At 37.1% G+C, this 27,844-nt stretch overlaps 1 protein-coding gene across 5 annotated transcripts in view; it reads left to right on the forward strand.

The window, feature by feature from the left end:
- The window catches only part of rptor (regulatory associated protein of MTOR, complex 1), a 288,348-nt gene that overhangs the window by 38,279 nt on the left and 222,225 nt on the right, over nucleotides 1–27,844 (forward strand). For all 5 annotated transcript variants that reach the window (XM_051898086.1, XM_051898081.1, XM_051898084.1 and 2 more), the window contains exons 3-4: nucleotides 21,251–21,353; nucleotides 21,914–21,996. In XM_051898086.1, coding sequence (XP_051754046.1) covers nucleotides 21,251–21,353; nucleotides 21,914–21,996 — 186 coding nt within the window. The remainder of the gene's footprint in view (nucleotides 1–21,250; nucleotides 21,354–21,913; nucleotides 21,997–27,844) is intronic.

Below are 27,844 nucleotides of genomic sequence, written 5' to 3' on the forward strand. Positions count from 1 at the left end.
AAGCATTTATTAATCTTAGTTAATGTTTAATAACATTACTAAATCAGTTGTTGTAATTATTTAATGGACCTGAGCTAAAACTAACAATGATCCGTTGCATTTTTTAACTAACATTAACAAAAAATAATACCTTCTGTAACAAATGTAGCTATTGCTCATTTTTAATCTTAATGCATTAAATAACATTAAATAATGAGACCTTATTGTAAAGTGTTACCTGTTGTTCTTTATAATTCTTTTGCACTTTCATCTGTTTGAAACTTTTTACTTAATTTTTTTTGTGTATTGCATTATTATATTTAAATGTTCAGAGTCCTTTTTGTTATAAGAAAGAGATCTTAAACCTATTATAGTATGACAGCACTTTTTTTTGCGGCTTATTTCAATATCGTGATAATACTGTATACCGTGATAAAAGCTTCAGCAATTATCGCAACATGAAAATTTGATACCGTCACATGCCTATTAACAACATTAGTTATTTTGCCCAGAGAAAATGTTGGATTATGCAACAGACATTATACAACTCAGTGCCTTCACACAGTTAATTAATAAACTGTAAACGGTTTATGTCTGCCTTTTTCATGCTATAGCCAATATGCTGATATGTTTAATTTCATCAAAAATCAGTTGATAAATATCGCTGGCTGATACATTGTTGCACCTCTAAATCAATGAGTAATTAATCACAGATGAACAGATGAAATCAATAATTTGAAATCTTTCTGTCAGACTCAGCTCTACTGCATCCTCACTCTCTCTCTTAATATATGACACTCAAATGGCTTCACATCATCACTACATTGCATCTGCACCACAAGCTGCATGCTGCGATGCAAGACTTTCACTCTTGTTTGGAGTAAATGATGCTGTTTACAAGAAAGACTAGTAAAAAATGAACACCTTGTTTTTAATTTCTTGTTAAGCCTGCAGGATGATATTTAATGATATTATTAAACTACTGTTTGCAATACTTAATGAATGGAGTGAATTCTTGCTAGTTCTCTTAATGCCTGACTTCATCAGTAGATTTATAACTACATTATTGGATATGCACTTTTCTGAATATTTCAAATTAATGTAATCACTAACTGTAGCCTATTTTAAATCTAAAAAAACCAAAAACAATATTACAACAATAGATAACAATTGTTAATTTGTAAAAACATGGAATGATAATATTTAAAATGCATACTATGCTCTCAGTGACTTTGTACAGACATTTTTGTCTAAAACATTGATGTATTTTCAGCAAAGTAGAATTATGGATATTTCTAAACTGATGTCACCATTGCCTTAGAGGGTTAGTTTACCCAAAAATGAAAATTCTGTCATTAATTACTCACCCTCGTGTCGTTTCACACCCGTAAGACCTTCATTCATCTTCAGAACACAAATTATTTATTTATAAAAATTTGATGAAATCAGAGAGGTATATGACTCTTCCATAGACAGTGATATAATCACGACATTCAAGGTCCAGAAAGGTACTAAAGACATTGTTAAAACCAACGACGACTGCAGTGGTTCAACCTTAATTTTTTTTCACCCCTAATATACAATGATTTATTGCTTGTCTTTGTTGAATAATACAGAACACAAAGAGCTTTAAAAAATTGCATATTAAATCGCAGTCGCAATATTGGTTAAAAAAATCGCAATTAGATTATTTTCCAAAATCGTTCAGCCCAATTCCAAACCTGTAAGACTTTTGTTCATCTTTGTAACACAAATGAAGATGTTTGTGATAAAATCTGAGAGTTTTCTGTCCCTCCATAGACAGCTATGCAACTGAAACTTTCAAAAAAGTTCATAAAGAGAGCATAATATATTTTATATTCTCAGAAATTCTGGGTCTGACAAAGTGCTGCACAACAGAGGTTTACTAAATTAAAACATGGATTAAAAATAATGTTTAAATAAATTGTATTATTATTTTTTTATTAACTTGAAGTGCATTCTATTGTAAAATAGTAATATATTTCAGTCATAATTTCTTCAAGTTAAACCAAACTTTTATTTGTAGTAAAGACCTTTAAGTTTCAGAGTTTGACAATTGTCTTTTCTCAAATTTAATGATGAAATGCTCATTAAAGGGTTAGTTAACCCAAAAATTATCCCACGTAAATTATCCCATTATCCCATTTACTCACCATCAAGCCATCCCTCATGTTCGTCTGAAAGAAGATAGTCATATACACCTAGGATGGCTTGAGGGTGAGTAAATCATGGGATAATTTTCATTTTTGGGTGAACTATCCCTTTAAGTTTTCTCTTAGAGCAGTTGTGGATATTTTCTTTTCCTTGTAGGAGACAACAGACGCTGAAAACACCATGAGCGGAATGCAAACTTGAGTCTGTAGTAGACGAATTGGCACCACTCATTCACAAAGAGAAATGCAAAACGAGCAGATTATATAATTAAATAGCAGTGTTTTTGCACTGTAATATTCACAGACACAAGCATATTGAGATTTATTTATTTATTACAGCTCTACAGCTCATCCAGCCATCGAATTGCGCATTTTATGTGGCATCTGCTTTATACTGTAAATTCCATTTTCATGACTGAATTTCTGGATTCTCTTTGCATCTAGGAAATCATACGGCCTTAAATTATAAACGGAGGGATGGTGTTTTCGAATATGGAGAAACTTGTTCGATGTATTTCCTCCTTTTACTGCTTCTTTGCATCCACATTGTTTGCAAAATGTATATCCATCCTCGAGGACAACCCCGCATTCGTTCTTTTTTTTTTTTTTGATATTCAGAGTATTCCCATACTGCAGATTTTAACTTACTTTTCGGCAGGGGATAGAGATTGGAAATCACAGCCTCTGTCTCTGACATTTTCTCCATTGCACGTGTGTGGGTGCAATGGAGTTGAGAGCATAAGCCGTCATGTTGATTTGGTAAGCGTCAAACCAGTATGCCGCTACAACCTTAGTACACAGTATAAATGTTACAAATTATTATTATGCATAAGGTAAAGCTGAAGAGTGAATTAACACTACTAAACTGAATCCCGTTCTGTATGAAACATCCTATATGAGATTAATCAGATATAGATGCACAACTTAAACGTATCATTACAACTTGTATCTTGCGTAAAAGTACGCAAATGTTATGAATTAAGTTACGTGCTAGCCAGAAAGTGTTACTCCCATTGTGGATGCGCTCTTCCCATAACAACGTGTTGAAACACGGGCAACTAAAGCACAAATTATTCCCAACATTCTATAGTGTCCTCTTTATAATGTTATGTATATGGCAGATTTTCACTGCACATCTTGCACTTAACTGTATTTTCATCTACTTTATCAAGTGATTCCAGACATCCCTGCGCATTTTTGAAGCCATGATGAGAAATTATTAATAATATCATCAATGTTTTTGAAAAGGAAACATCTACAAGGAATATGACTGTCTCAAATAACCCAATCATAGTCAATAATGTCGGGCATTGCATTTGAGCTAAAACTTAAGAGTGATTGAAGTCCAGGAACTGACAGGAACAGACGGTGATCGTGACATAACGCCCCCCTTCCGGAAGGCGCGTCCTCACTGCGTAAATGGCACAGATAGGGAGGGGGGGTGGGTGCATTGGAGACGTAGACAGGAACGGGGCCTCCAATGCAGATCCAGGAACTCAGGCAGCCATGGCGGGTCAGGTTCCACGGGCAGCCACGGCGGGTCAGGTGCCACGGGCAGCCACGGCGGGTCAGGTGCCACGGGCAGCCACGGCGGGTCAGGTGCCACGGGCAGCCACGGCGGGTCAGGTGCCACGGGAAGCCACGGCGGGTCAGGTGCCACGGATAGCCACGGCGGGTCAGGAGTGTAGGGAGGCCACAGAGGGTCAGGTGGCTTGGGCAGCCACGGCAGGTCAGGTGGCTTGGGCAACCACGGCAGGTCAGGTGCTGTAGATGACCACGGCGAGTCAGAGTCCATAGATGACCATAGCGAGCTATAGTCCGTAGCCGGCCATAGCAGTTCAAAGGCAGTTGAAGGCCGTGGTCGTGTAAGGTCCCCACCCACAAGCTCAAGCAGTTCGGAGGCCGCTGATGATCGCGGCCGTGCAGGGTCCCCACCCTCAAGCTCCCCACCCTCAGGAACATGGCCCCCCCCCCAAAAAGTTCTTGGGGAATTCAACGGAGTCCGTGGCGGTTTCGTGGGTAAGGAGCTCGGGTGGCGCTGGCAGGGCAAGGCACTCGGGTAACGCCGGCAGGGCAATGCGCTCGGGTGGAGCCGGTAGGGCAAGACGCTTGGGCGGCGCCGGCAGGGCAAGACGCTTGGGCGGCGCCGGCAGGGCAAGACGCTTGGGCGGCGCCGGCAGGGCAAGGCGCTTGGGCGGCGCCGGCAGGGCAAGGCGCTTGGGCGGCGCCGGCAGGGAAAGGCGCTTGGACGACGTCGGCAGGGCAAGGCGCTTGGGTGGCGCCGGCAGTGCAAGGCGCTTGGGCTCTGGAGCGGACTCAACGGCTGGAACAATCCCCATGCTTACAGACACCGAAGGGGCGGCCATCTTGCCCGTGGGCACTGGCGGTGCGGCCATCTTGTCCACCGCATCCAGAGAGCCTGAGTGCGAAGCGGCCGGCGGGCCTTGAGTGCGAAGCGGCCGGCGGGCCTTGAGTGCGAAGCGGCCGGCGGGCCTTGAGTGCGAAGCGGCCGGCGGAGGCTTAGGAATGCCAGCCGCTCGTGCTGAAGTCAGCGGTGGATCGGCCACACTGGAACGCAACCCTCTCCGCTCCCGGACAGATCCAGAGACGTGACGTGATTCTAGACGATCAACGGAGACTTGACTTGGCTCTGGAAGATCAGCAGAGACGTGATGTGATGATGTTGTGGCCGCCATTTTGTGAATGTTCTCTTGTGTGGCGGCCATTACGTGAATAGATGAAGTGTCGCATTCCTCCGCGACCCCCACAGTAAATGGAGAGCCCACAGTCAATAAAGCAAACTCCAAAAAATGACTGAGAGAGGAACGAGGTCCCTCACGAATCAATTGTGTTTTAAGTGGCTGATTAACACCCTCACAGAAAAAGTCTATCAGTACACAGTCTGGCAGATCTGAACAATATGCAACATCCAAATATTCTCTGATATATTCCTCCAACGACGGGGTACCCTGCTTGAGCCATAATAGTAATTGTGCAACGTTCATACCGGGCCAGTGTTCTTCAGGAAAGCCGCTGGATCCATGTGTTGGCGAAGTCTTCTGTAACGAAGTGAGACTCAGGCAGGGATCCATTTGCAAGCTTTATTATAAAAGAACGTGGTCGTACAGGCAGGGTCAAAGCAGGGGCAAACAGGAACAGCAGGGACAGGCAGAATCGTAGTCAGGATACAGGCAATAGTCAGGACAGGCAGAAAACACTCACAGAACAGAATACCAGGCAAGGATCAAAGGTAGGCAGCAACGGGTCGACAACGGGTAACAGACAGAATCGGTAACAAACAGGCAGACAGGATATAAACACTCAGAATTGCAACACAGGTTAAACAAGACTTCGCAATGAGGTGGTGTGTGTGTATGTCTTTTATAGTCCAGTGAATGATCTACAGGTGTGTGTGGCAATTGGTGATTGGTGTGGAGTGTGCATGTGATTGGCAGGGAGGATTATGGGAAATGGAGTCCAGGAACTGACAGGAACAGACGGTGATCGTGACATAAATCACTTATAAATCACTGAAATATCTGTCAAAATTGTTTTCGTATCAATGTTTAGTAAACAATGGTTAATCATGATCAAATAATGAACAAACCATTAGTAAATGTTCAGTGTATTATTTATTGATGTATGCTAAAGCAGTATTTTTTAAAAAAAAGTAATTTGTTTTCAAAAACATTTATAAATGACTTACAATCAAGGGATTCACTTTTCTTTTTTTTTTTTTTTTAAATCCTTTCACTCATCAACACAGATTTGGGGTCTGTGTGAAGTGTGTGGATCTAGCGATAATGTGAACCTCGGAACCAGTTTAACCTTTCACTGAAGCTCACATGCAGGCACACAGTGTTTTAAGACTCCATGGTGTGTCAAGAGAACACTGTCTGTACCCTCACAAGTCAGCACTTACATTGCAGTACACACTACAAAGTGTTCAACACCTGTTGATAAATGCATGCATAAATGCATTGTATGTAAATGCATGAATAAATAATTTACAAAGCTTTCTGCATCCCCTAATCTAAAGTGTAAACTATTCATCACTTGTAAATGCATTTGTAGGTATTATATGTATACAAGTCATTTGTAACACTTTATGCATTCCCTAAAGTATAAACTATTCATCACATGTAAATGTTTCATATCATTTGCAGATCATCCTGTTACAAATTATGTGTGTACTGTGATCTCATGAGTATTAGTTACATTAGTATGTAAAGTGTCAGTATAGCATACGTACGTTTGCATAAACACTACTTACAACAATAGCATATGTACGTGCTTCTCAATCACAATTTTGCATATAAACAAGTTTAGAAATGAACAAATGTTTAAGAATTTTTTTTAGGATTATAGAAATTTAATTGATGGGATGATTTTACTCTATTCAATAAGACTGATCAAATATGTTAAGTGTAGGGTTGTGCTGATAGACGATTGTATTGTGTATCAACGATAGTCAGAGATATCGGCAATGGCTGATGCCTTTGACGATATCAAGACTATAATTGGCTCGTTTTCCCATTAATGTTTTAAATTATTGTTATTATTATTAGGCTAGTATTATTATCAAATTAATATTAGGACCTACAATTAATTTGCCTTCCCCAATTTCATAAGGACAACACCTCATAACCACACTTGCAACACCGACACTCACGTATGGGGATTGATGCACGCACGTATGAGGATCACTCCTCATTGATGTGTGTCAGTGTTTTCAAAACAGACTACAAAACTACATCCCACATTAAATTGAACTGCAAGGTGATCTATTAACAAATTGTCAAGAGTGCTTGTTTTAAAAGAGACACATCATTCTTGTACAGTTGTTATTTAAGCCGAAGCAAAAACAACACAGTTGTTCGTCAGCATTTGTTTTGTTTTCATAGCACACAAAACATTTAATGACACTAAGAACACTAATAACAATACAATTGCAAATTATTATTAAGAATTATTATTATTACTGAAATTATATAGGCCTAATAACAGTCTAGGTCAGAACACAGCACGATAATCAGTCATCGATGAAAATCAAAAGCAGCTTCAAACATTACTTGTTTAACAAGAAATATTGATTCTTCTATTTTTTTCACTATTATTAATGTATGGTCCACAAGAGAAATATTAAGCCAATAAAGTAAGATAATTGATATATCGTTATCAGCATTGAGGTAAATTTATCTATTGTTGTGTCTGAGAGAATTAATGCGCAGTGCAGCGTCAGATCCCAAAAACTTGGTCAGTTTTGCTTTCACTTTCAGGGAATAATTGACTGTGGTTTGAGGCTCCTTCACTGGAGTTTTCAAATTGTGTGTGTGATATTCACAGGCTCGCCTTTTTAGGTGAAATGTGTCTATGCAACATGATATTTTTCTTCAACAACAACTCCATCTTTGCTTGCAAAACGATTCTCATTTTCTTTTAATTATAATTTAATTCATTTAAGGACAGACACAATTTGTTCAGTAAACCACTGTTTAATAATAAAAAAGCAATTTTATATTTAGTTTTTCTTCCCTGCTATACCGAACCATGACTTCAAAACCGAGGTATGTACCAAACCACCAGTTTTGTGTACCGTTACACCCCTACTTATAACTGATACTTATAGCCTCATATTTATAGCCTCACATACATTTTGACATGCTCTGTCTAATCTGTTCGCGTTTTATTTGAAAACAGTGGGGTCTATCAAAAAGCTCTTTAACTTTTTGCCAGCATGAAGCTGAAGATGATCTAAGCCAATTATAGTGAAAATTGGACAAACCGTGTAGGACAGTGGTTCTCAAACTGTTTCCCCAGTGGGCAGCACTATGGTCCTAGTGCAGGTCTCACGGACCGCATATCATTTACATATGACGTCACTAATGAAAACTAATCAGATTTAAAGTTATGGTATTAGCAGATAATATTATTATTATTATACCTGGATGTTGCACACACAGGCGGTGTTTTCTGGTGGCACATACAGTATTTTATTTCTGTCACACTCTGCAAAATCAACAAATACTATAAGAAATTTGTTTTTGTTTCACAGTGTGTTAAAATGGCTGTCAGTGTGACTTCTTCATATCAAAGTAAAACTCTCTTGTTCAATAAATTCACGTTACACAATCCCCTGATATACAGTATGTCACAGAAAATAAGAACAATGTATTCCACCAAATAAAAACTAACTTACTGACATTAGCATTACAGTAATCAGATAATAATGCTCAACTTCTTCTTACCTTCGCTGCTGATGCTACGACTCTTCTTGTTTGCAATGTGCTCCTTCATTGGTATGTTCCTCATTTCATTTTTCTCCTCTAATAACAAATAAGCCCATTTTGATCTCTAAATAAAAAAAAAAAAAAATGGCTGCTATTGGAATTTTGCCAAAGCGGGCACTTGTAAGTGTTCGTTAACTGAGTATTCAGTATATAGTAGGTCTGCACATGTCTGAAAATAATAGGCCAAAATGGTTTTATATAACAAAAAACATTATAGTTCAAACTTATATTCATTTAATCCATTTTAATTGATTTTAAAAACAAAAATAAATTATAAAACAGGAATTTATTTTGTGGTTGGCATATCATGGGCCGCATTTGCATTCGTGACAGGCCGCGGATTGAGAACCACTGGTCTAGGACAAGTTTGAAAAAGTTAGATTATTATTAGATTATTTCAGTTCTATTTCTGTGTGCCAAATTTCATCACTTTCCCGCAAGCGGTTCTATGGGCTGCCATAAGCGGTACTTCAAGAGCAGAAGAACACCACTAACAGATACAATAGGTGCTTACGCATATTCAGTGCTTGGCCTCTAATAATAAGAAATCTAACAGATACAGTAGGTTCCTTCGCACCTTTGATGCTTGCCCCCTAATAAAAATACCGGCCATTAATGGATACAATAGCTGCCTACTCACCTTCAGTGCTTGGCCCCTAATAAGAACACTAATGGATACAGTAGGTGCCTTCGCACCTTCGGTGCTTTGCCTCTAATAATTAGAACAGTAAAGATTACAATAGGTGCTTGCTTATCTTTTTTGTTCCACACAAAGAGTCACTTCAAGAAGAGCTCACTTTACTTCCAGTCATCTTCCTTCTCTATCTTGAGTGTTTTCAGCAGTTCACCTGCATGATGTGGCACACATTCAGACATGCATGTGCTTTTTTCTGTTTCTACTCTTTGCGCTGTGGTAGATCAGGTCAGTGGGGTCCCTGCTGTGTCCCCCATGACTCACTGACCTTTCCCTGGCCGCAGGAGCTCATTACCTCCATCCGTACAGGCAGTTTATTTCCATGTTTGAGTATTTGCATATGGGGTGCTAAAGAAGGCCAGACATTTTACCCTATTGACATTTATCTTGAAAGGTATATGGTGTCATTTCTGCACCACTTGTGGTATTAACTATTCCAAAAAATGCTATCATGTCTGCTAATAACATTTGCCATTGTTGAACAAACAGTCCAACCCAGACTCATATCATTGGATGGCTCAGAACTTAATGTTTCAGGTTGTTGAACCAAGTGTTTATGCTCTTCGGGATGTCAGTCTTCCAAACTGACTAACTTAGAGTTACCTCTGTCTCTTAATCTGTGAAAGAAGAAAGTATATCACAGTATAGTTTAATTTAAATCCTCAGTTGTTTCTCATGCTATGTGTTCTTTCAATGTTAGACTCTAACAGTGGTGGACGAAGTACACAAATTAAGTACTTGAGTAAAAGTACAGTTGTTATAATAAAATATTACTCAAGTGAAAATACAAAAGTAATTTTTAATGTACTTAATGTACTGATTGATGAATGTTTATTTTGTAATTTTATGTACGCCACTTATGTAATTTTATATTATGTTATATTATTTTATATAATCCTATTGCTCAGAAATAATTTTAAATGATTATGAATTGTCAAATAGCCAGCACTAGTCAGTATGGAAGATTAGTTGATGCAGATAGGCCTACATAATATGTAATGTGTCTTGACAAACAATATAAAAACAGACGTCACATAGGGCTATGCATAACATTTTAAGAAATTGCTACAACAGTGGGGAAGATGAATGTGTATGCGTTATTTTAATTTGTGATAAAGCTGCACGATTCTGGATAAAATGAGAATCACAATCATGATTCTCCCACAAAACCACTGAACAGGCAACTAAACAAAATAACATATAATTTTTTACTAGAGGACAAAATCTTAATTGCTGCAGTCTATTTAAAAAATATTGAAGTGAATTGAATTATTTAACAAATGGTTTTGAATGAATGATTAAATAACTCACTCATAACTACTTCACTTGTTTCATTACTGGATGAATCAATGTTTTTGAACGAATCTTTCAAATTAATCATTCAATGTCAAATACATTTTTAACAGTCACTTGTCCCCTCGTAGTTCACAATCAACTGACAGTTGTGACCTAAACATGATTTAGGTTTTAAAATTTTCAGTTACAATAATTAATCCTAAAATTTAACATTAGTAACTTTTTGCCATCAGTCATGCACACTCAGAGGATCCCCCCAGTTCTTGGCTCATTTTCAGTCAGACTTGTAAATTCAGTTCACTGGAGACTCATCGTTTGATGTGATTTGCGAACCGATTTAATGGGATGAACAAAAAGAATCAGTTCGTGCATTGGACACCGCTTTTGCGTTTCTGAGCATGTAACGATTTCTTTATTTTAAAATAATGAGTAATGATAAGTTTTATGAAATGTAGTAGAGTAAAAAGTACGATCTTATGCTTTAGAATGTAGTGAAGTAAAAGTTGCTCAAAATAAAAATACTTGCGTAAAGTACAGATACTTGAAAAATGTACTTAAGTACAGTAACGAAGTAAAAATACTGTTACTGTCCACCACCGGACTCTAATGCTGAACCACAGCCATTGCTGTAAACTCATTTAGTAAGTGAAATATAACAGAAAATGATTTAAATTCAGGTGGCTTAGAAGAGGGTATTCATTTTATAGACCAAGAGTGTCTGTTTTTTTGTAAAGTGGTTCTGCACCACTAGTGGCACCAATGAAAATTTTAAAATGAATAATTTGTGTCTTCAAACAATTTTAAAACAGTCCATCAGTTTTGCATTATTCAGCTAATCGGCCAGAGTTGAGAACCCCTGCCCCAAAGCATTGTTAAGCCTAAGTAGATCATATGAACCATTGGCACCTCTACACTGCATGTCGCTAGCCTCTGTGTTGCTTGTGGGCATTCCTAGTGCTGTTGCTGTGTTATTGGTAGACTGCACCAGTGTTAATTTTGACAGCAAATTTTGATTTAGTTTTAGTCATAATCTTTTGACTAAAATACCATTTAGTTTTAATAATATTTTAGTAATCTGAATTGTTTTAATTTTTTCGACTAAAGGTGGGTTGCACCAATAAGGATTAAATTAAGCAAAGCTTAGAGCTAATCTAGGATTTGTTGATCTGGTTTTTATTTTAAATTGAGTTGTGTTGCACCACTTAATTTTAAACTCAGATTAACAAATCGGGGATTAGGATTCTAACCTGCAATTAAAACCTCCATTTATGATTAATTTTCTCCACCATGATGGATTCACCATTACACAGCAACAATGTTAATTTTCCGTATCCTTCTTAATTGACCACCAACTCTCTCTGACATAAGTAGCTCTTCGCAATGAAGGAAATAAACATAAACTGCCACCGTTAGAATAAAGGGCTGATCAAGCGGCAGCACGTACAGATTTCTTAAGCCTGGAAATATTAATAGTAACAATTAATGGAGTAATATGGCAGCATAACTTATGACAAAATAACCGAGATAAGAAAAAACAACTGGCATGATTTGCGGATCTTCACTCTTGACCAGCGTTAATTTTGACAGCAAATTTTGAATTAGTTTCAGTCTTTTGACTTAAATACCATTTACTTTTAGTAATATTTTAGTAATCTGAATTGTTTTAGTTTTAGTCTAGTTGTAGTCGACTAATACAGTAGATTTAGTCGACTAAAATCTAATGGGCTTATTTAAATTGAAATGCATCAATTAAAGGTATAGTTCACCCAAAAATGAAAATTATTCCATGATTTACTCACCCTCAAGCCATCCTAGGTGTATATGACTATCTTCTTTCAGATGAACACAATCAGAGATATATTTAAAAATATCCTTAGTCCTCCAAGGTCATCCATCCATAAAAAAATGAATCCATATGACTCCAGTGGGTTAATAAAGGCCTTCTGAAGTGAATCAATGTGTTTCTGTAAGAAAAAGTAAGAAGTATCCTTATTTAAACCTTTATAAAATAAAATAACAAGCTTCCGGCATGACAGCCATACGCATTCAATGTATGTCCAAAAAGCATTAACTTCCGCGACGTAGTACACAATAACATGCATGTCGTTCTACACTACGCGATGACGTACAACGCATTGTACGTCATGTCATTGTGTAGAACCATGTGACTCCCCCTGGATTCATTTTTTTTTTTTATTTTTATGGATGGATGCATTTTATTTGCCTTCAGAATTTGGGCCCCATTCACAACCATTATAAACCTTGGAGGACTAAGGATATTTTTTAAAAATATCTCCGATTGTGTTCGTCTGAAAGAAGATAGTCATATACACCTAGGATGGCTTGAGGGTGAGTAAATCATGGGATAATTTTCATTTTTGGGTGAACTATCCCTTTAAGCATTTCTCTAAAATTTTGAAAATCATTATATACTCCTGGAGAAAACATCTATTCATCTGTTAGTATGAATGATATTAAGGTTTGAACATGTAATACAGACAAAGATTTAACTGCTGTGACATATAATATGCCTTTATTTATCTTAAAATTAAATAAAACCACTTCTCATAAAGAAACAAGAACATGGACTTTTCAATTAATCAATTAATTCTTTATAACAACTTGCATACAACATTGTTCATTCTTTTAAGCAGACATATTTATTTGTATAAATTAGACTAATCCTTATTAAAGCTATTAAAGTTATTCAGTCAAGAACATTGAGTGATTTTCTCTTTTTCTTTTGTTATTTGAATAACATAAATGACAGACAGCAGCGGATTTTATTAGGCTACTCTCACTTTATGGCCGAATGCACGGATCCAATACACTGATGCAGATCCGATATTTTCCCAAATGTTTACATTCACTTAAGACATAACTGATTGTTTATGTGAATACTCGCCAAATCGAATATTTTGAGAGGCAGACTGAATTGAGCTCTATTTTGCGTTGTCAATCTTTCACATAATATCCATATGTCTGCTCTTTTCTTTCCCCCAGACGTTTACACTTTTGAACATCTTATGAGACATGCAGCAAGCGTATGCCAACTTATGTCGGGTAGATCAGCATGTTACAATTCAAATGTATGCATCTACCATGCAGGACATCAGTTCTGGCTGGATCACTTCCCAAATCATTCCTCCTTAACATTTTCGTCAAGTTTTTATTCATTGATGAAAATGTCAATAGATTTTCGTCAGTTTTTGCCATTCAAAACTGTTTTTCATTCAGTTATTGTCTCGATTTCATCTGTGAAAAAATGTTGTAGACGAAAATTGACGCACGTTAATTGTCAACAAAATTAACACTGGACTGCATGACTGGCCAAATCTCTAGAAGAAGCTATTACTGATGATATTTGTGGCTGGTGAAACTAAGATGATATTCTAATTTGACTAAAAAGTGGTTTTAAAGAATTAAAACTAAGTAACATTCTGCTGTCCCAGAGTATTGTTATATGAAATACAGCAGTGTAGTTCAGATATTACCTTTCATGCAGAGTGTAATATATAGATGTTTGTGAATGTAAAAGGTCTGCAAATTTTTAAAGATCAAAGTGCACAATAAATAAAGTTATTGTCTCTCAAAAAAAAAAATTGATTCTGAACTGACAAAAAGAGTCGTCTGTAATTCCAATCTTATGCTGCGTTCCAGACAGCTCCGAATTTGCATTTTCCCCCCCCTCTTTGGAAATAATGTCTGGAACGCCACTCGAAGTTGCACATTCGACCTGTAAACTCGGGGTAGATCGACCAACCCCCACCTTGCACACAATAATGTCAAGTCCTGCTTACAGTGAGCGTAGCATCGTAGAGCTACCTTATGTCAAACGTGAAAACAAACTTTAGACATTAAATTTATGTAGTTATGCCTTGATTTTTTTTTTTTTCTCTTTGTTGGTAGAATACGTGAAGTGACATCTCCACTCAGGATTGGTCACTTGTAGGGTTGCAAAGGGTTGGAAAGTTTCCGGTAAATTTCCGGAAACTTTCCACGGGAACTTAACCTGGGGAATTTTGGAAATATTCCTATTTGGAAACTTAACAGGAATTTATGGGAATTTACGGGAATTTATGAGAATTTATGGGAATTAATGGGAAATTTATATAAATTTATAATATTTATGTAAAATGTATCATATAAAAACAAATATAAACATTTTGTTTGGTCATAACATGAAATAACAGTTATTTATTTTTCGCATTCAATTAATTCTAATTTAGTAAATATGTATAATATATTTTTATTGCAGCAATTGTTATGTGTTATTTATTTCAGTGTCACATGATCTTTCAGAAATCATTCTAATATGCTGATTTGATACTCAGTTATTATCATTGTTGGAAACAGTTGTGCTGCTGAATATTTTTTTGGAACCTGTAATACTATTTTCAGGATTCACTGATTAATAAGAAATATATGATCATCCTCCATAATGTGGTCGTTATTTACATCTCATGTCATACTCAAACTGTTTTGTTATCAAGTCAACAACTGACGCTTTTGTGTTACATTCCAAAGAGCGGCCGTTATCAGCCCCACAGTGGAAAATGAAACTGTAACCGTACCAGCTGGCCTGGATCGACATGGAATGGAATAAAAACAAAAAAAACAACAACAACAACAACAACAAAAAACTATGCGATTTGAAAACATGCAAGATAACATGAATGCAAGATAACATGACATTGTTTATTGCATTTTGTTTGCGTGCTCTGAGGCACAAGTCATTTATTATTTACGTAAAAAACTATACAGTGGCTTCTACTGCAGCAGCTTCCATTTTTCTTAGTGATATTTAGCGCCAGTTTATCAGGAAATTACGATTTTGTTCTCTTAGACTCACTGGATGGAAACAGTGCCTTATTCGCAAATGTTTTATGCAATATTCCAAATTTGTGCTTAAATTTGAGTTATTTTAAGTTAAATTTGCAACTTTGAATGGAAACATAGCTAGTGTCAGAGTATGTAATAGTAGTAAACTTTTTTTACAGCTTAACAGTTAATTTATATAAACTGTAGGTCCATAGTGAATAGTCTCATGTACTTTGTTGTGGTAATTGTACACAATGACAAAGATTATAATGACACAACAATCCTCACGTTTGAGCCCCGGATTTTTTTCATTTTTTTTTTTTTTTTTTTTTTTTTTTAATGTTGCATGCTTTATATTTGTTCTTGATCTAATTCTAACTGTAGCTTGGGTCTGATTGATTGACTTGATTGGGTCTGTGCTATCATCAACAGAATGCTGATCATCAGCAACTTGCTTGTCAGTCTCATGCCCCATCCTTTCTTATGGTCATGATGGAGTGATTCATCTTTCTTCTTACTCTAAGTTCATCCTCCCTCCACTCGCCGTTGGTTCACATTGCAGGTTTATGGACTCTTTATTTTTCCTTTCATGGACCATCAATCTTGCTTTCTCTCTCTCTCTCTCTCTCTCTCTCTCTCTCTCTCTCTCTCTCTCTCTCTCTCTCTCTCTCTCTCTCTCACACCACTGTGAAGAGTATGAAGATGAATCTAACATAAGCTCTTTTCAAACAGGTTTCAGATAAAACTGATAACTCTTTCCCATGAGTCTGTGCTCTCAGATGAATATGTTTATTTTATTTGTGAACACATGGAACAAGGTCTCACCTGTCACATAGAGATGCATTGAAATACTGACATTTAGGTGTTGCACTGTACCATAGGTAAAGCTCTATGTGGAAATTGGAACACCCATGCAATCTCATTCCTAAATGATGATAATTCCTGTGTCTATTAAACATTTGACAAAATCACACCAGAACCTTTCGCGCTGCCGCTGAGCCATAGAGAGCAGTTATCATACATTATAGGTATGAAACAGCTTCACAAACAGGCTTTTCAACCACAAAGTTTCATTATTTTTTTTGTTACAAATATTCATATTATCACAGAAGTACTGGGATAAAAGTTTATTGTTCAGATATAAACACCGATTTCTATGGTAGTGTTCAAAATAGAGCAAATAACCTTTTGAAAGTAACTTGCCGCTTCAAATAACGATTGTATCGATTACATTATGCCACCAGGTGGTAACAAGTAACTTTTAAAAAAAAAATAGTGTCATTGAATAATTAATTCAAGAGATTCATTCAAAAACGCTGATTCCTCCAGTAATGAAACAAGTGAAGTATTTAAAATTAATTAACATTTTGTCAGAATCTCTAGTAAATTACTTGTTATTTTGTTTAGTTGTTTGTTCCCAATTGTGGGAGAATCGTTATCTCTGTTTGAAACAAAAAAAAATAGTGATTCTCAATTTAACAAGCATCGTGCAGCTCCAAAATCATTTACGGTTTTCAGAACTAGGGTTTTGAATTTTCACGATTCCAAATCAGATTCTGATTCTGCCTATCGATTCCTAATTTTGATTCCAATAAGGTATTAAAAAAACCCCAAAAAAACAACAAAAAATCTTTACATTTATTCTAAGTCTTATTGCAAAACATTTCATTGTAGCGGAATACCATGAACAAATACCAACAGGCACACTTACAGAAGCAACTTTTGCCTATGGTTTAAAAATACCATAGCAAAAACAACTAGCCTAACTAATATACTGTGCATTTCAAGCATTATTAAAGACAAGTAAACACTCAGTAATTAAAAGAAAAAAACAACAAATAAACAAATTAACAATCGCACAAATATATACAACTGAAAGTTACGATTGAAAAAGTGTTTTAAGATTTTCAGGTATTCAGGTACAGAAACTGTAATCAAATGTAAAATAACACTGTACTTTATAAATAAAATATACATTACAAATATGGTTACAAAAGTTATCCAGTCAAGAACAGCAAGTGAATTTTATCTGTATTTTGTAGATTGATTAATATTATTATAGAGAGGGAGGCAGAAATATTAGGCTGCTGTCACTTTAAGAGCTGCACGGATCCAATATACTATTACACATGCGTTTTCTTTATCAACTGTTTACATTCACTTAATGCCCAGTTCAGACTACATGATTTTAGCCCGATTTTGCCTCGATCTGCTTGACTTAGGGTGTCGTGGGGATTCGTAAATGACAATGGGTGTCGGGATGCAAGATTCGATTATTTCAGCTCGTGTAGTGTGTCATATTGGATGAAGTCTGCAATGCTTCACGACGTCACTACAGAAAGACTAGCATGTTTAATTTTTTTCTCGGTCGTCCATGACGAGCTCCGTCACGTGTGACACTGGCCAATAGAAGCACAGAAGCTCCTTCCTACATGCTTTCCTACATGCTTTCAAACATGCCGAAATGAAAGAGAGTCAATGATATCGTTCCTGCTAGGTGGAATTTTCAATGGAGGAAATATTTGTGGAGCTATGGCAACAATACTCCTGCGTTTATGATGTTTCCTTGAGGGATTAAGTTACTGCGACAGAGTGAAAAAAGGTAAATAAAACATGTTACCTCAGTTCTCATCGGAGGAAATCCAAATATCTATGCAATCCAGATATGTGTCCACTTTTGGGCTTTTCTGACAACAAGACAGAGCAAAAGACGCTGCTAGCCATTGTTTGTTTACGCTTACGGCACCTTCTGTTAGTCCATAGTCCTGCCTTCTCGATGACAGCATGCATCGACACACGATGAATGGTCGGGTAGCAATGTGTAGTCCGACATGTTTCTTGTTCACAACACGACAAGATTTTAGGAGTCAAAATTGTGTGATCTGACACAGTGACTATCGTATCCAACAAAAATGTTGTGTAGTCTGAACCCGGCATAAGACATAACCATTTGTGTTTACCAGGATATTTTGACACATTTTTGTGTGTATTTGTCCGTTCAAGTGCAAAAAGACACGGAAGAGGGCTCGGTTCAGTATTGCGCACTATACAGTATGAGAGGCGGCTTTTTGTGCGCACATTTTGGACGTCTTCTTGCGCTTGAATGGTTTAAAGTCATATTAAAATGCACACAAAGGAAATGATAAGAGGAATCAAAATTTAAATTTTATAATAAGTATCTGATTCCAGAATTGGAATTGTTTTTTTTTTATTTATTTTTTTTATTCCAAACCGTAGTCAGAACAGTTTGTTAATAGTATATAACACTTGCTATGGTCGGGGCATTGCGTGCTTATAGGCGAACTAGGCAGCCGCCTAGGGTGGCAGCACAGTCAGGATGGCAAGAAAAAGAGAAATTTAATTTTTACTTTCATTTAATTATTTATCTTTTGGAAATTCATTTGGAATTATTGCACTTATATCATCAAGTTATCACCCCATTAGTTATTCTGAATCTAAATTAACTTTCCTTCATTCTACCTAGTAGTGCCACTCCCGACCCACCCCCACCCTGATGACATCTTAATGTTAATCCATCAAAAAAAAAAAAAAAAAAAATTTCCGGACATGAATATGAAAGTGTAATACTTTTACTGCTGGTGATGACTAATGATTTTAAAGCCCGACATGTGCTTCTGAAAGGTAGGCTTATGTACAGTGGGTACGGAAAGTATTCAGACCCCCTTAAATTTTTTACTCTTTGTTATATTGCAGCCATTTGCTAAAATCATTTAAGTTCATTTTTTTTCCTCATTAATGTACACACAGCACCTCATATTGACAGAAAAACACAGAATTGTTGACATTTTTGCAGATTTATTAAAAAAAAAAACTGAAATATCACCCCCCCCCCCCCCCCCCCCCCCCACACACACACACACACCCCGCAATATGTTATCAGCTATAAGTATTATTATTCAGTAATACACAGTTCCCACTTTTCAATAAAACAACTATGCACATCCATGTTCAAAGGAAGTAACTGGTAAACAACTACAACTACAAGGACTTAAAACTAATTGAACTTGGCATATTTGAGCATATGTTTACTATTTTTTTCAAATAGCTTTAAAAGTGGACATGCCTAGACTTAATTGCTGCAAAAGTGTCAATAATGTCATCATCTGCCTGGAAACATCCCTGTTTATGCTCATTCAGTCAGACATGGCATTGCCACATACCATTTTAAACCCTTTTTTAAACCCTCTATATGTAAACACTTACAGTTAGGACTGGGGGCTAGCCTCTGATGCTTTTCTTCCTACAGTAGCATCTGCCTTGTGATTCTCTAAAAAATTGTTGAGTGCAACTATCATGTACCATTAATATAAAACTCTAGCATAAACAAACAGATTCTCATAATCTACACAACCAAATCACAATGCCTGTCTGTCTGTGACTCCAACTGCACTATTACAGCATAAAGAAATGCATTTATTTGATATTATATGCTATAATATCCCAGCTAACAATTTTTGGTTCCCAGAACGTCCCGGGAACATTAGTATCTGGTTCCCAAAACGTTCCCAGAACAAAGATTCTAACGTTCCCTGTTCGTTTGCCAGGAAACGTTTGCCACGTCCTAAAGAAAAATCATTGTGGGACTGGCTCATAGTGGCTGAATTTCAGGAAAGAGACTTCAGATACAGTACTAGGGACCACTTAGGCCTATATAAAAGCATCCAAAAAGCAGCATGTCATGGGACCTTTAAATTTTACTTTAAAAAATGTGCAGCAACCCTGAACCAAATAAATTCACAATTATAATAATTTATGATTTGTCTTAGGTCAGCGGTCTATTTTCCATAAGAATATGTGTATTTATTATGGCAATGGTTAGCATAAGTAGCCTTTCGCATGTAACCATCGCATATAATATGTTTCTGCATCATACATGCAGAATCAGAATGATCAGAATGGCCATCGGATCGCAATCTGAAGTTATTTCAAACACTCGCTGTGAAGGCCTCATCAACACGACAGCCAGTGGCACAGATCCTCAACAAACCATCCATACCGGCGTGATAAACACGATCCTCAACTGAATGGAACTGGAATTGATACTTTGCCTGTTGCGATCAAAATTGGACTTATAATAGCTGCCTGAATCATAATCATGCACTGTTCGCTGTTGGCCAGAGGAGAACTGGCCCCCCCGACTGAGCCTGGTTTCTCCCAATATTTTTTTCTCTATTTTAACACCTGTTTGCCACCTGATGTCACCTGTTGGAGTTTGGGTTCCTTGCCGCTGTCGCCTTTGGCTTGCTTAGTTGGGGACACTTGACATTTTATATTTAACAATGTTTTGATCTGCCTGCATTGACACCATTGTATGCGAACTGAACTGAGCTGAATGATGACATCACTGTTTACTCCAGTGCTGATATAGATAAATTAACTAAGTTAATAACTATTGATTCTTACAACGGAATGAATCAATACTGAATTTACTTAAGCTGGACAATGACACCATTTTCTTTAAGAGCTGCTGTGCAGCCAAAATTATATACCAGTTATCACTGTAAAGTTGCTTTGACACAATCTGCATTGTAAAAAGCGCTATATAAATAAAGGTGACTTGATTTGACCGACTTGCTGATTTCTGAAAGTGTGTTTTGAGCTGAAAATTGTTTAAAATGTCTTAAATGTTGAGGTTAGCTGGTAGCCTGACATGAAAACATGGGAAATGAGCAGCGGTCCTGACGTCTCCTGACTCAGATAAAAACACCTGGTCGTTGGCCCCGAGTAAGCCCAAAGAATGCACAATCAAGCCCCGGAAGTGACAGTGGCAGCTCACTTTTGGCTCGGCAGTGGAAACGCGGCTAGTGTCTTGAACTGAAGTCTATCAGTATCTAAATTCATTCATTGATCTTTTGCGGTCATTTTGCTGCTTTTCTAAAGGCTTTTATTTTTGAGTAATTGAACCTTTTCAGTAGATTTTAGAGTAATTTAAATTATCTTACAGTTTTCTTTTTCCCCCCTATTTGTTCCTGCAGATGAAAACTGTAAGTGTGGCTCTAGTTTTATGTCTCAATGTTGGCGTGGACCCTCCTGATGTAGTCAAGACTTCACCCTGTGCCAGACTAGAGTGCTGGATAGGTGAGTTTGCTCATGCATACACCAATCCAATGACTTTCCCCTCAGTTGTAAATCTGTTCCACCATTACCCCTTGTCTGACACCCCTGTGTGTAATAAATATGGACTACTTTGTACATGTCTGAAATGTTTACATTGCAGTGGGCATTGATTTCTATGTAAGCCAGTTTGATTTAATAAACATTGTTTTTTAGTTCCTTTCCTCTATGATTTCAGCTATAAACCAATTTAATGTACACTTTCCTCAGAGGAAACTAGTTCAACATCACTATTTTGTATTTCAGTAGTTATGACGTGTGTGCAGTGCAGAAGTGTTTCATAATCCATACAGAATTGATTTTTTTGTTTTTGTGTTTTAGATTCCAACTTAAGCGCTTTCCCATTTTATGTATTTCACTTGTGTTTCAGCCAGGTTTTATTCTGGGGTGACTTTTGTACTTCTAGATGATTCCTTAGATAAAATGTATATCATTTGGCATAATAGTGTTAATGTAGAGTATAGCATATAGCAGTGTCTGAATTTACAGTAATGCTGTAACGTGTATTTTCTCTTATCTTCTAGACCCCCTGTCCATGAGTCCACAGAAAGCCCTGGAGACGATAGGGGCCAACCTGCAGAAACAGTATGAGAACTGGCAGCCCAGGGTAAGAGCTGTCCACCCTGCTGTTACCTCATATAACACACATACCTACTAGAGCTGAAATGAGTCCTGTAAGAAAAGGAAAAAAAAAAAAAAACCCTCTTCCACCCATAGTCTTGTATGAATATTTGCAGTGAATCTCATGTCTTACCACAGGTGCATCAGATTCAGAGAAGAATATAAAGGAGCAAATAATTAGGGCATATGGTGGTGTTATTGCTGTTGGAGAGCGACTAAAGAACTATTAGAGTTAGCATGCTAGTCTGTTAATGGCATCATCTTTTGCTCATTTTGGTGTGAAACGGTCAATAATTGTGAGTGGAAAAACTGGCACAATAGCATAATGAACCACACCCAAACAACAATACAAACTGAACTGTTACACTTCTTATACTCACATGCTGATACACAGTCCAGCAACTTTGATGTTACAGCAAAATTCATTAAAGGGATAGTTCACCCAATAAGAGAATTCTGTCAGCATTTACTTAACCTGTCGTTCCAAACCTGTATGACTTTATATCTTCTGTGGAACACAAAAGAAGATATTCTGAAATGTTTGTAACCAAACAGATTTGGGTCACATTGATTTCCATTGTATGGAGAACAAAACATCAGAACTTGATCATCAGAACATAAATGAAGATCTTTTTGATGAAAACTGAGAGCTTCCTGTCTCTCCATGGACAGCTACGCAACTAACACTTTGATGCTTCAAAAAGTTCATAAAGAAATCATAAAACTAAACCATATGAATTGAGTACTTTAGTCCAAATTTTCTGAAGAGACTTGATCGCTTCGTATGATAAACAGATTTAGTTTAGGCTTTTATTCACATATAAACATTAATCAGTGGACATAAACAGAAACTCAAACGTGCTGCATAACACACGAGAATGAACCTCATTTGTTCTCGCATGTCAAGCAAACATGCCTGAGCTTCCATTTACAACAACTGATGTGTGAGTTGATGAATGTTTATATGTGAATAAAAGCCTAAATTTAGTCTGTTCATCATATAAAGCGATCATGTCTCTTTAGAAAATTAGGACTAAACCGCTCAAGAGATGGGTCAGAGCTGCATATTTTAGCACAATTTTAGTACTACTGGTGTAGAGCAGGCACAATGAGCAGCCTTAACTTGGTTGTTTAAAATGACCTGTCCAGTTGGCTATACTTTTACAGGCATTTTGTTCCTAAAATATAAATTCTCACATGAGAGCTGATCCACACTCACTTCAGAAACAAAGTGTTGTTCTGTATCACTTGTACATATTTTGATCAGTCCAGTAAAGCCTCTAAGCACAGTTTTTGGCAGTGAGCTGCAGCAGTGGCTCAGGTTTGCAGCTGTTCAGGACATCTGTTTACATCTTCTTGGAGAAGAGGCCATTTACTCCAACAGATTGCTGTGTTTGCTCTCTACCATCTTTGGTAAATGCTCTCAGCAAGGTGCAGAGCTTTAAGGTGTCAGAGAGGTGTCTGGGTCCTTGGCTCTGTGGGTCAAAAAGGGTTGTGTTTGCGAGGCAGGGTCTGCTGCAGGGTCTTCTAGACACTGGCAGTCTTAGAGCTGTGAGAAAGAATTGTCATATTCATGAGCTGAGAGGGTGTGATCACTGCTCTTCTCTCATTCATTTTATTTACAGGTGGAAACGTGTGCACATAATGTATAATGAAATAAAATCCCCCAATAATCGAGATATGTCTAATTGCAGAACCGCAGCGCTATACGTGACAGCAGTTTTAGGACAGCGGCGCCAGGCCAGCAGCCTCAGACTGGAAGTTAGGTTGGAGCTGACGATTGCCTAACCCGCCACACCCACTAACTTCACTATAACTATAAGCTCCACCATACGAATGCCCCACCCCACCCCACCACTATATCTAACTTTAATGATGCTATAAGATCCACTGTTATTTCTGCTATGAGACTGCTCATCTGGCGCTGCTGTCCTGAAACTGCTGTGACTTATGGTTGAGGTTGACCGATTGATCAGCATGATAACCCTTTACTGAAACAATTGGTTATTGGCAAATATCCATACAAGTACTTTTTCCGGGTTGCATCTGTTGCTGTAGTGGCTGAGAAAGGTCCGGTCACATTATAACGTATGTAGCGAATTAACTCAAAGGGGAAATATTAATAATTATTCATAACTCATTATGATTATTAATTATGATTAATTATGAATATGTAAATCAGTTAATCAGATTAACTGGATGTAGCTACATTAATATTACAATCAATTAACCTGTTCGTCCAGTGAACACTCAGTGTTGATTGTTTATTAATTCTAAGAAATGTTCATTTCCAGGTTATGGAAAAACAACATTCGTATTGTACAGTACTACTCAGAGCATGTAGTCAGGATCTAAATCACTTAAGAGGCAATTTATTAGCAGACGGAGTCAGAACCAAACATGTATTGTGCACAATCTTTATTAACTAACTCACAAACACATAACTAAACTAACAGACACATAACATACACGAAGGTCACACACATACATTGGTAAGAATGAGCAATGATAGAGTTGAACCGGAAGTGGAACTGTTGATAGAGCTATAGGAAAAAGTCAAAGACAATCTGGAAAAGAATCATCAGTTTCCTCAGTAATAAAACACCTTTGCTGACAAAGGTAAGTTTTACAAATCAATACTAAATTGCTGTTTAGTGTTCAAATGTACGATACTTGCAAGATGCCTTTAGGCTGAGGAGCATCGGATCTGCCGACTGGGTTGTAATCTTGATGGTTCGGTCCGAAGTTGTTGCCAGTATCTTCTGCGTTAGATGAAGTACTATGAAAACTTATAGATGAGCACATGGCTGGGTTGTAGGCCGAGGCCTGCAGGCCTTGGCCTACAGGCCTGCAGCAAGAAGGGGGTCTCTTCAGTTGTCCAAGAAGCAAGGAAAGGGTGGGAGTGGCATAACACGCCTCCTGTCAGGGCTTTTATGATCGAGCAAGATTTACTGGCTGAGTTTTTTGAAGAAGAACTATTAAAGATTCTTGTAATACTGATGTGTTGCACAGGTATGGACATACCGCATACACAAGCATTTAAATCTTCTCGATACGAACCCATAGACACTAAACATGGCATAATTGAAGTTACCTTAAATGTATCATAAAACATGCGAATACAATGAGTGCAATACAACAACAGCAATAATGGATACCATTTCCTAGGGATGTGCATGTTCATTTATAGAACGGTCTGTCTATAAATTAATGCAGGAAAGTCTGTGTTCTGTGGGGAAAATGCAGGAAAGATGCACGTTTCTGTGTCTCTTCTCTGCTCTTCCATGTGGCAACCACATTCTTTAGCGCAATAAAACTTGTAACTGAGAACTTCTCGGGGGATGGGGGACAGGCCCCAGAGTGCTTTAAACAATTATTGGTTACCTATAACAAATAATTGTGTCCGATTTGTCTCAGTCGTTACACGTACAAGAGCGGCCTCTAGAGGCAAAATAAAAACTATCACTGATGCCTAATGCACATAGCAGGACACTTTAGATGCAGATTTAAGCCCTTTTTTACTGGTTAAAGCAGACATTTGGCATCATCAAGACCCGAAAATATTGCCCCTTTGCATTATTATACATTATATTCAACATTAAATATAGTAGTTTAATGTGGTACTTTTACCGAAACTCTGTAAACTTTCATTAGTAAGCAGTAGGCCTACACTGACTTTTGTTGTATTCGTTAAATCTATTTTACTCAAACAAGCCGCACACACAAAATATACACTGACAGGATAAGAATAAACAATCTAAAATGCTTTCAATCATCATAATACAAAAACTAAAAATGCGATATGGTGAGTTAAATTTTGCTTTGATTTCACTTCGACGAGTGCCGCTTTAAATTATGTTTGCACTTTCATTTTGAGGAGTGCCGCTCCAGTGCATATGCGCTTCAGATGATCAATGACAGTTCTGATCACAAAGCGTGTCAAAATGTCTATTGCCAGACTTTATTAATTCATCCAAAAATTAAAATTCTATCTTCATTTACTCACCCTCATGTTGTTTTTGTGTGTCACGCACACACGTCCGTGTTTACTACAGTATGTGTGTTGTAAATTTGTTAATCATATAAAGCCTCCTCAGAAGACATGGATTTGGATTAGACTGCTCGATTTATAATTTTAACCTTTATGACCTTTTTTTAGATATTTTAAGTTTTAGGGGAATTGACTTTAAAGGTTAGGGTTAGGTTATAAAATTTTATAGGTTTGAAACGACATGAGAGTGAGTACATGACATCAACGATACATATCGGCACAAGTTCGATGGCACAAGTGAGTAAATAAAAAACAAACAAACAAACAAACAAACAAAAAACAACAACAACAACAACAACAGAGTGTCTTTAAAAACCCTCTTTTGTGCAGAACTACTTCCTTCTGCCACAGATTCAAATCTCAAGTTAGTTTAACAGTTGAGCCTAAGCCTCCGTTACTAATTCTAAAATGTCACTTTAGAACTAGAAACTAAGGAATGCTTCATTAAAGCTTATTGTATTTTATACAACAGTTTGTTCTGGTTCTCCAATCTGATTGGCTGAGAGCCTCTTCCAGCCATGTTGTATTCTACCAGTTTCACCACGGGAACAGTTTAATGAGAATATTGAAGTCATTATTGAGGACAGTTGTAGTCCATTTTGCCATTTCCATTTGGTTGTGATTATAGTTACTATTAGAGTCCAACTGTCCAAATTTTTAGTCTGCATGTAAATGCACTTAGTGAGATCCTTAATTAAAAACAGATGTACTGGAGCTCTAATGATGTGTGTGGGGTCAGAGGTCATCTCTAAGTGATTTCCTATTTCCTAAGTCTGTTTCTGTAGAAAAATGTGTAAAATGAAACAGTAAAATTTCATTTAATTTTTTAAGTTTAATTATATGTAGAATTTAAGATCTAAGCATGTCAAAACATGGTAAATAATCAGATGTATGTTGTAAATCGTACCAGAGTAAAATATTTTACTATTTAAGAAAAAAAAAAAAAAAAACAGTGTAGGGACTTGTGTGCCAAGATTTGAATCAGTGAATTGCTTCTACTTGACTGAGAAAACTGATTTACTAAAACGTATCTGTGTGCAGCTAATATGACATTGAACTCAATGATGGTTGGTTGTGCCACACCAAGTTGTTGGAAAAGACCAGCTTTAATGATGGACCATGAGTATAGCGTAAAATGCGCAGTAAGCACTTCAGCTGTATGAGTGCCAGTGTTTTACTGTATGCTCTCCTCTCACTCGACTAATGTGCTCCTCTTCAATATTTGATATCGCTCCCTCGTACATTTCCCTGATTTGCACTCTTCCTTCTTGTTAGTTACTCTTTCAGAAGCAAAAAGCACCCAAAGCTGTCCTCATGAATGATGACTTTATCGGTGTTTGCAGTTTTCAGCAGAGGATGTGAGTTTAAAGAAGTTCACATTCCTGCCCACACTGTATACACATGAAAAACTAAACAAATAGCTGTATTATTAATAAATAAATAAATAAATTAATTAATTAATTAAATTCTTTGCCAGTTTAAATTTTTGGTGTATGTGTTCATTGTATCTGACAATGACTTTGACAGATATTTTTTTATCTGACCTCTGTCCTTCCATATGAGAGCTGGACAGTATATTAATATATTCACAACACATTCACTGGAGCCGTAATCCATACGGCTCCAGTGGGTTAATAAAGGCCTTTTGAAGCGAAGTGATGCATTTTTGTAAGAAAAAGATCCATATTTAAAGCTTTATAAATTCAAATAACTAGCTTCCGGCGGATAACCCTATGCACAACTCGATTTGTGCCTAATGAGTTACCCGTGACGCGATGTATGA

Source organism: Ctenopharyngodon idella, chromosome 6, assembly GCF_019924925.1.
Source record: "Ctenopharyngodon idella isolate HZGC_01 chromosome 6, HZGC01, whole genome shotgun sequence".
NCBI classification, from domain to species: domain Eukaryota; kingdom Metazoa; phylum Chordata; class Actinopteri; order Cypriniformes; family Xenocyprididae; genus Ctenopharyngodon; species Ctenopharyngodon idella.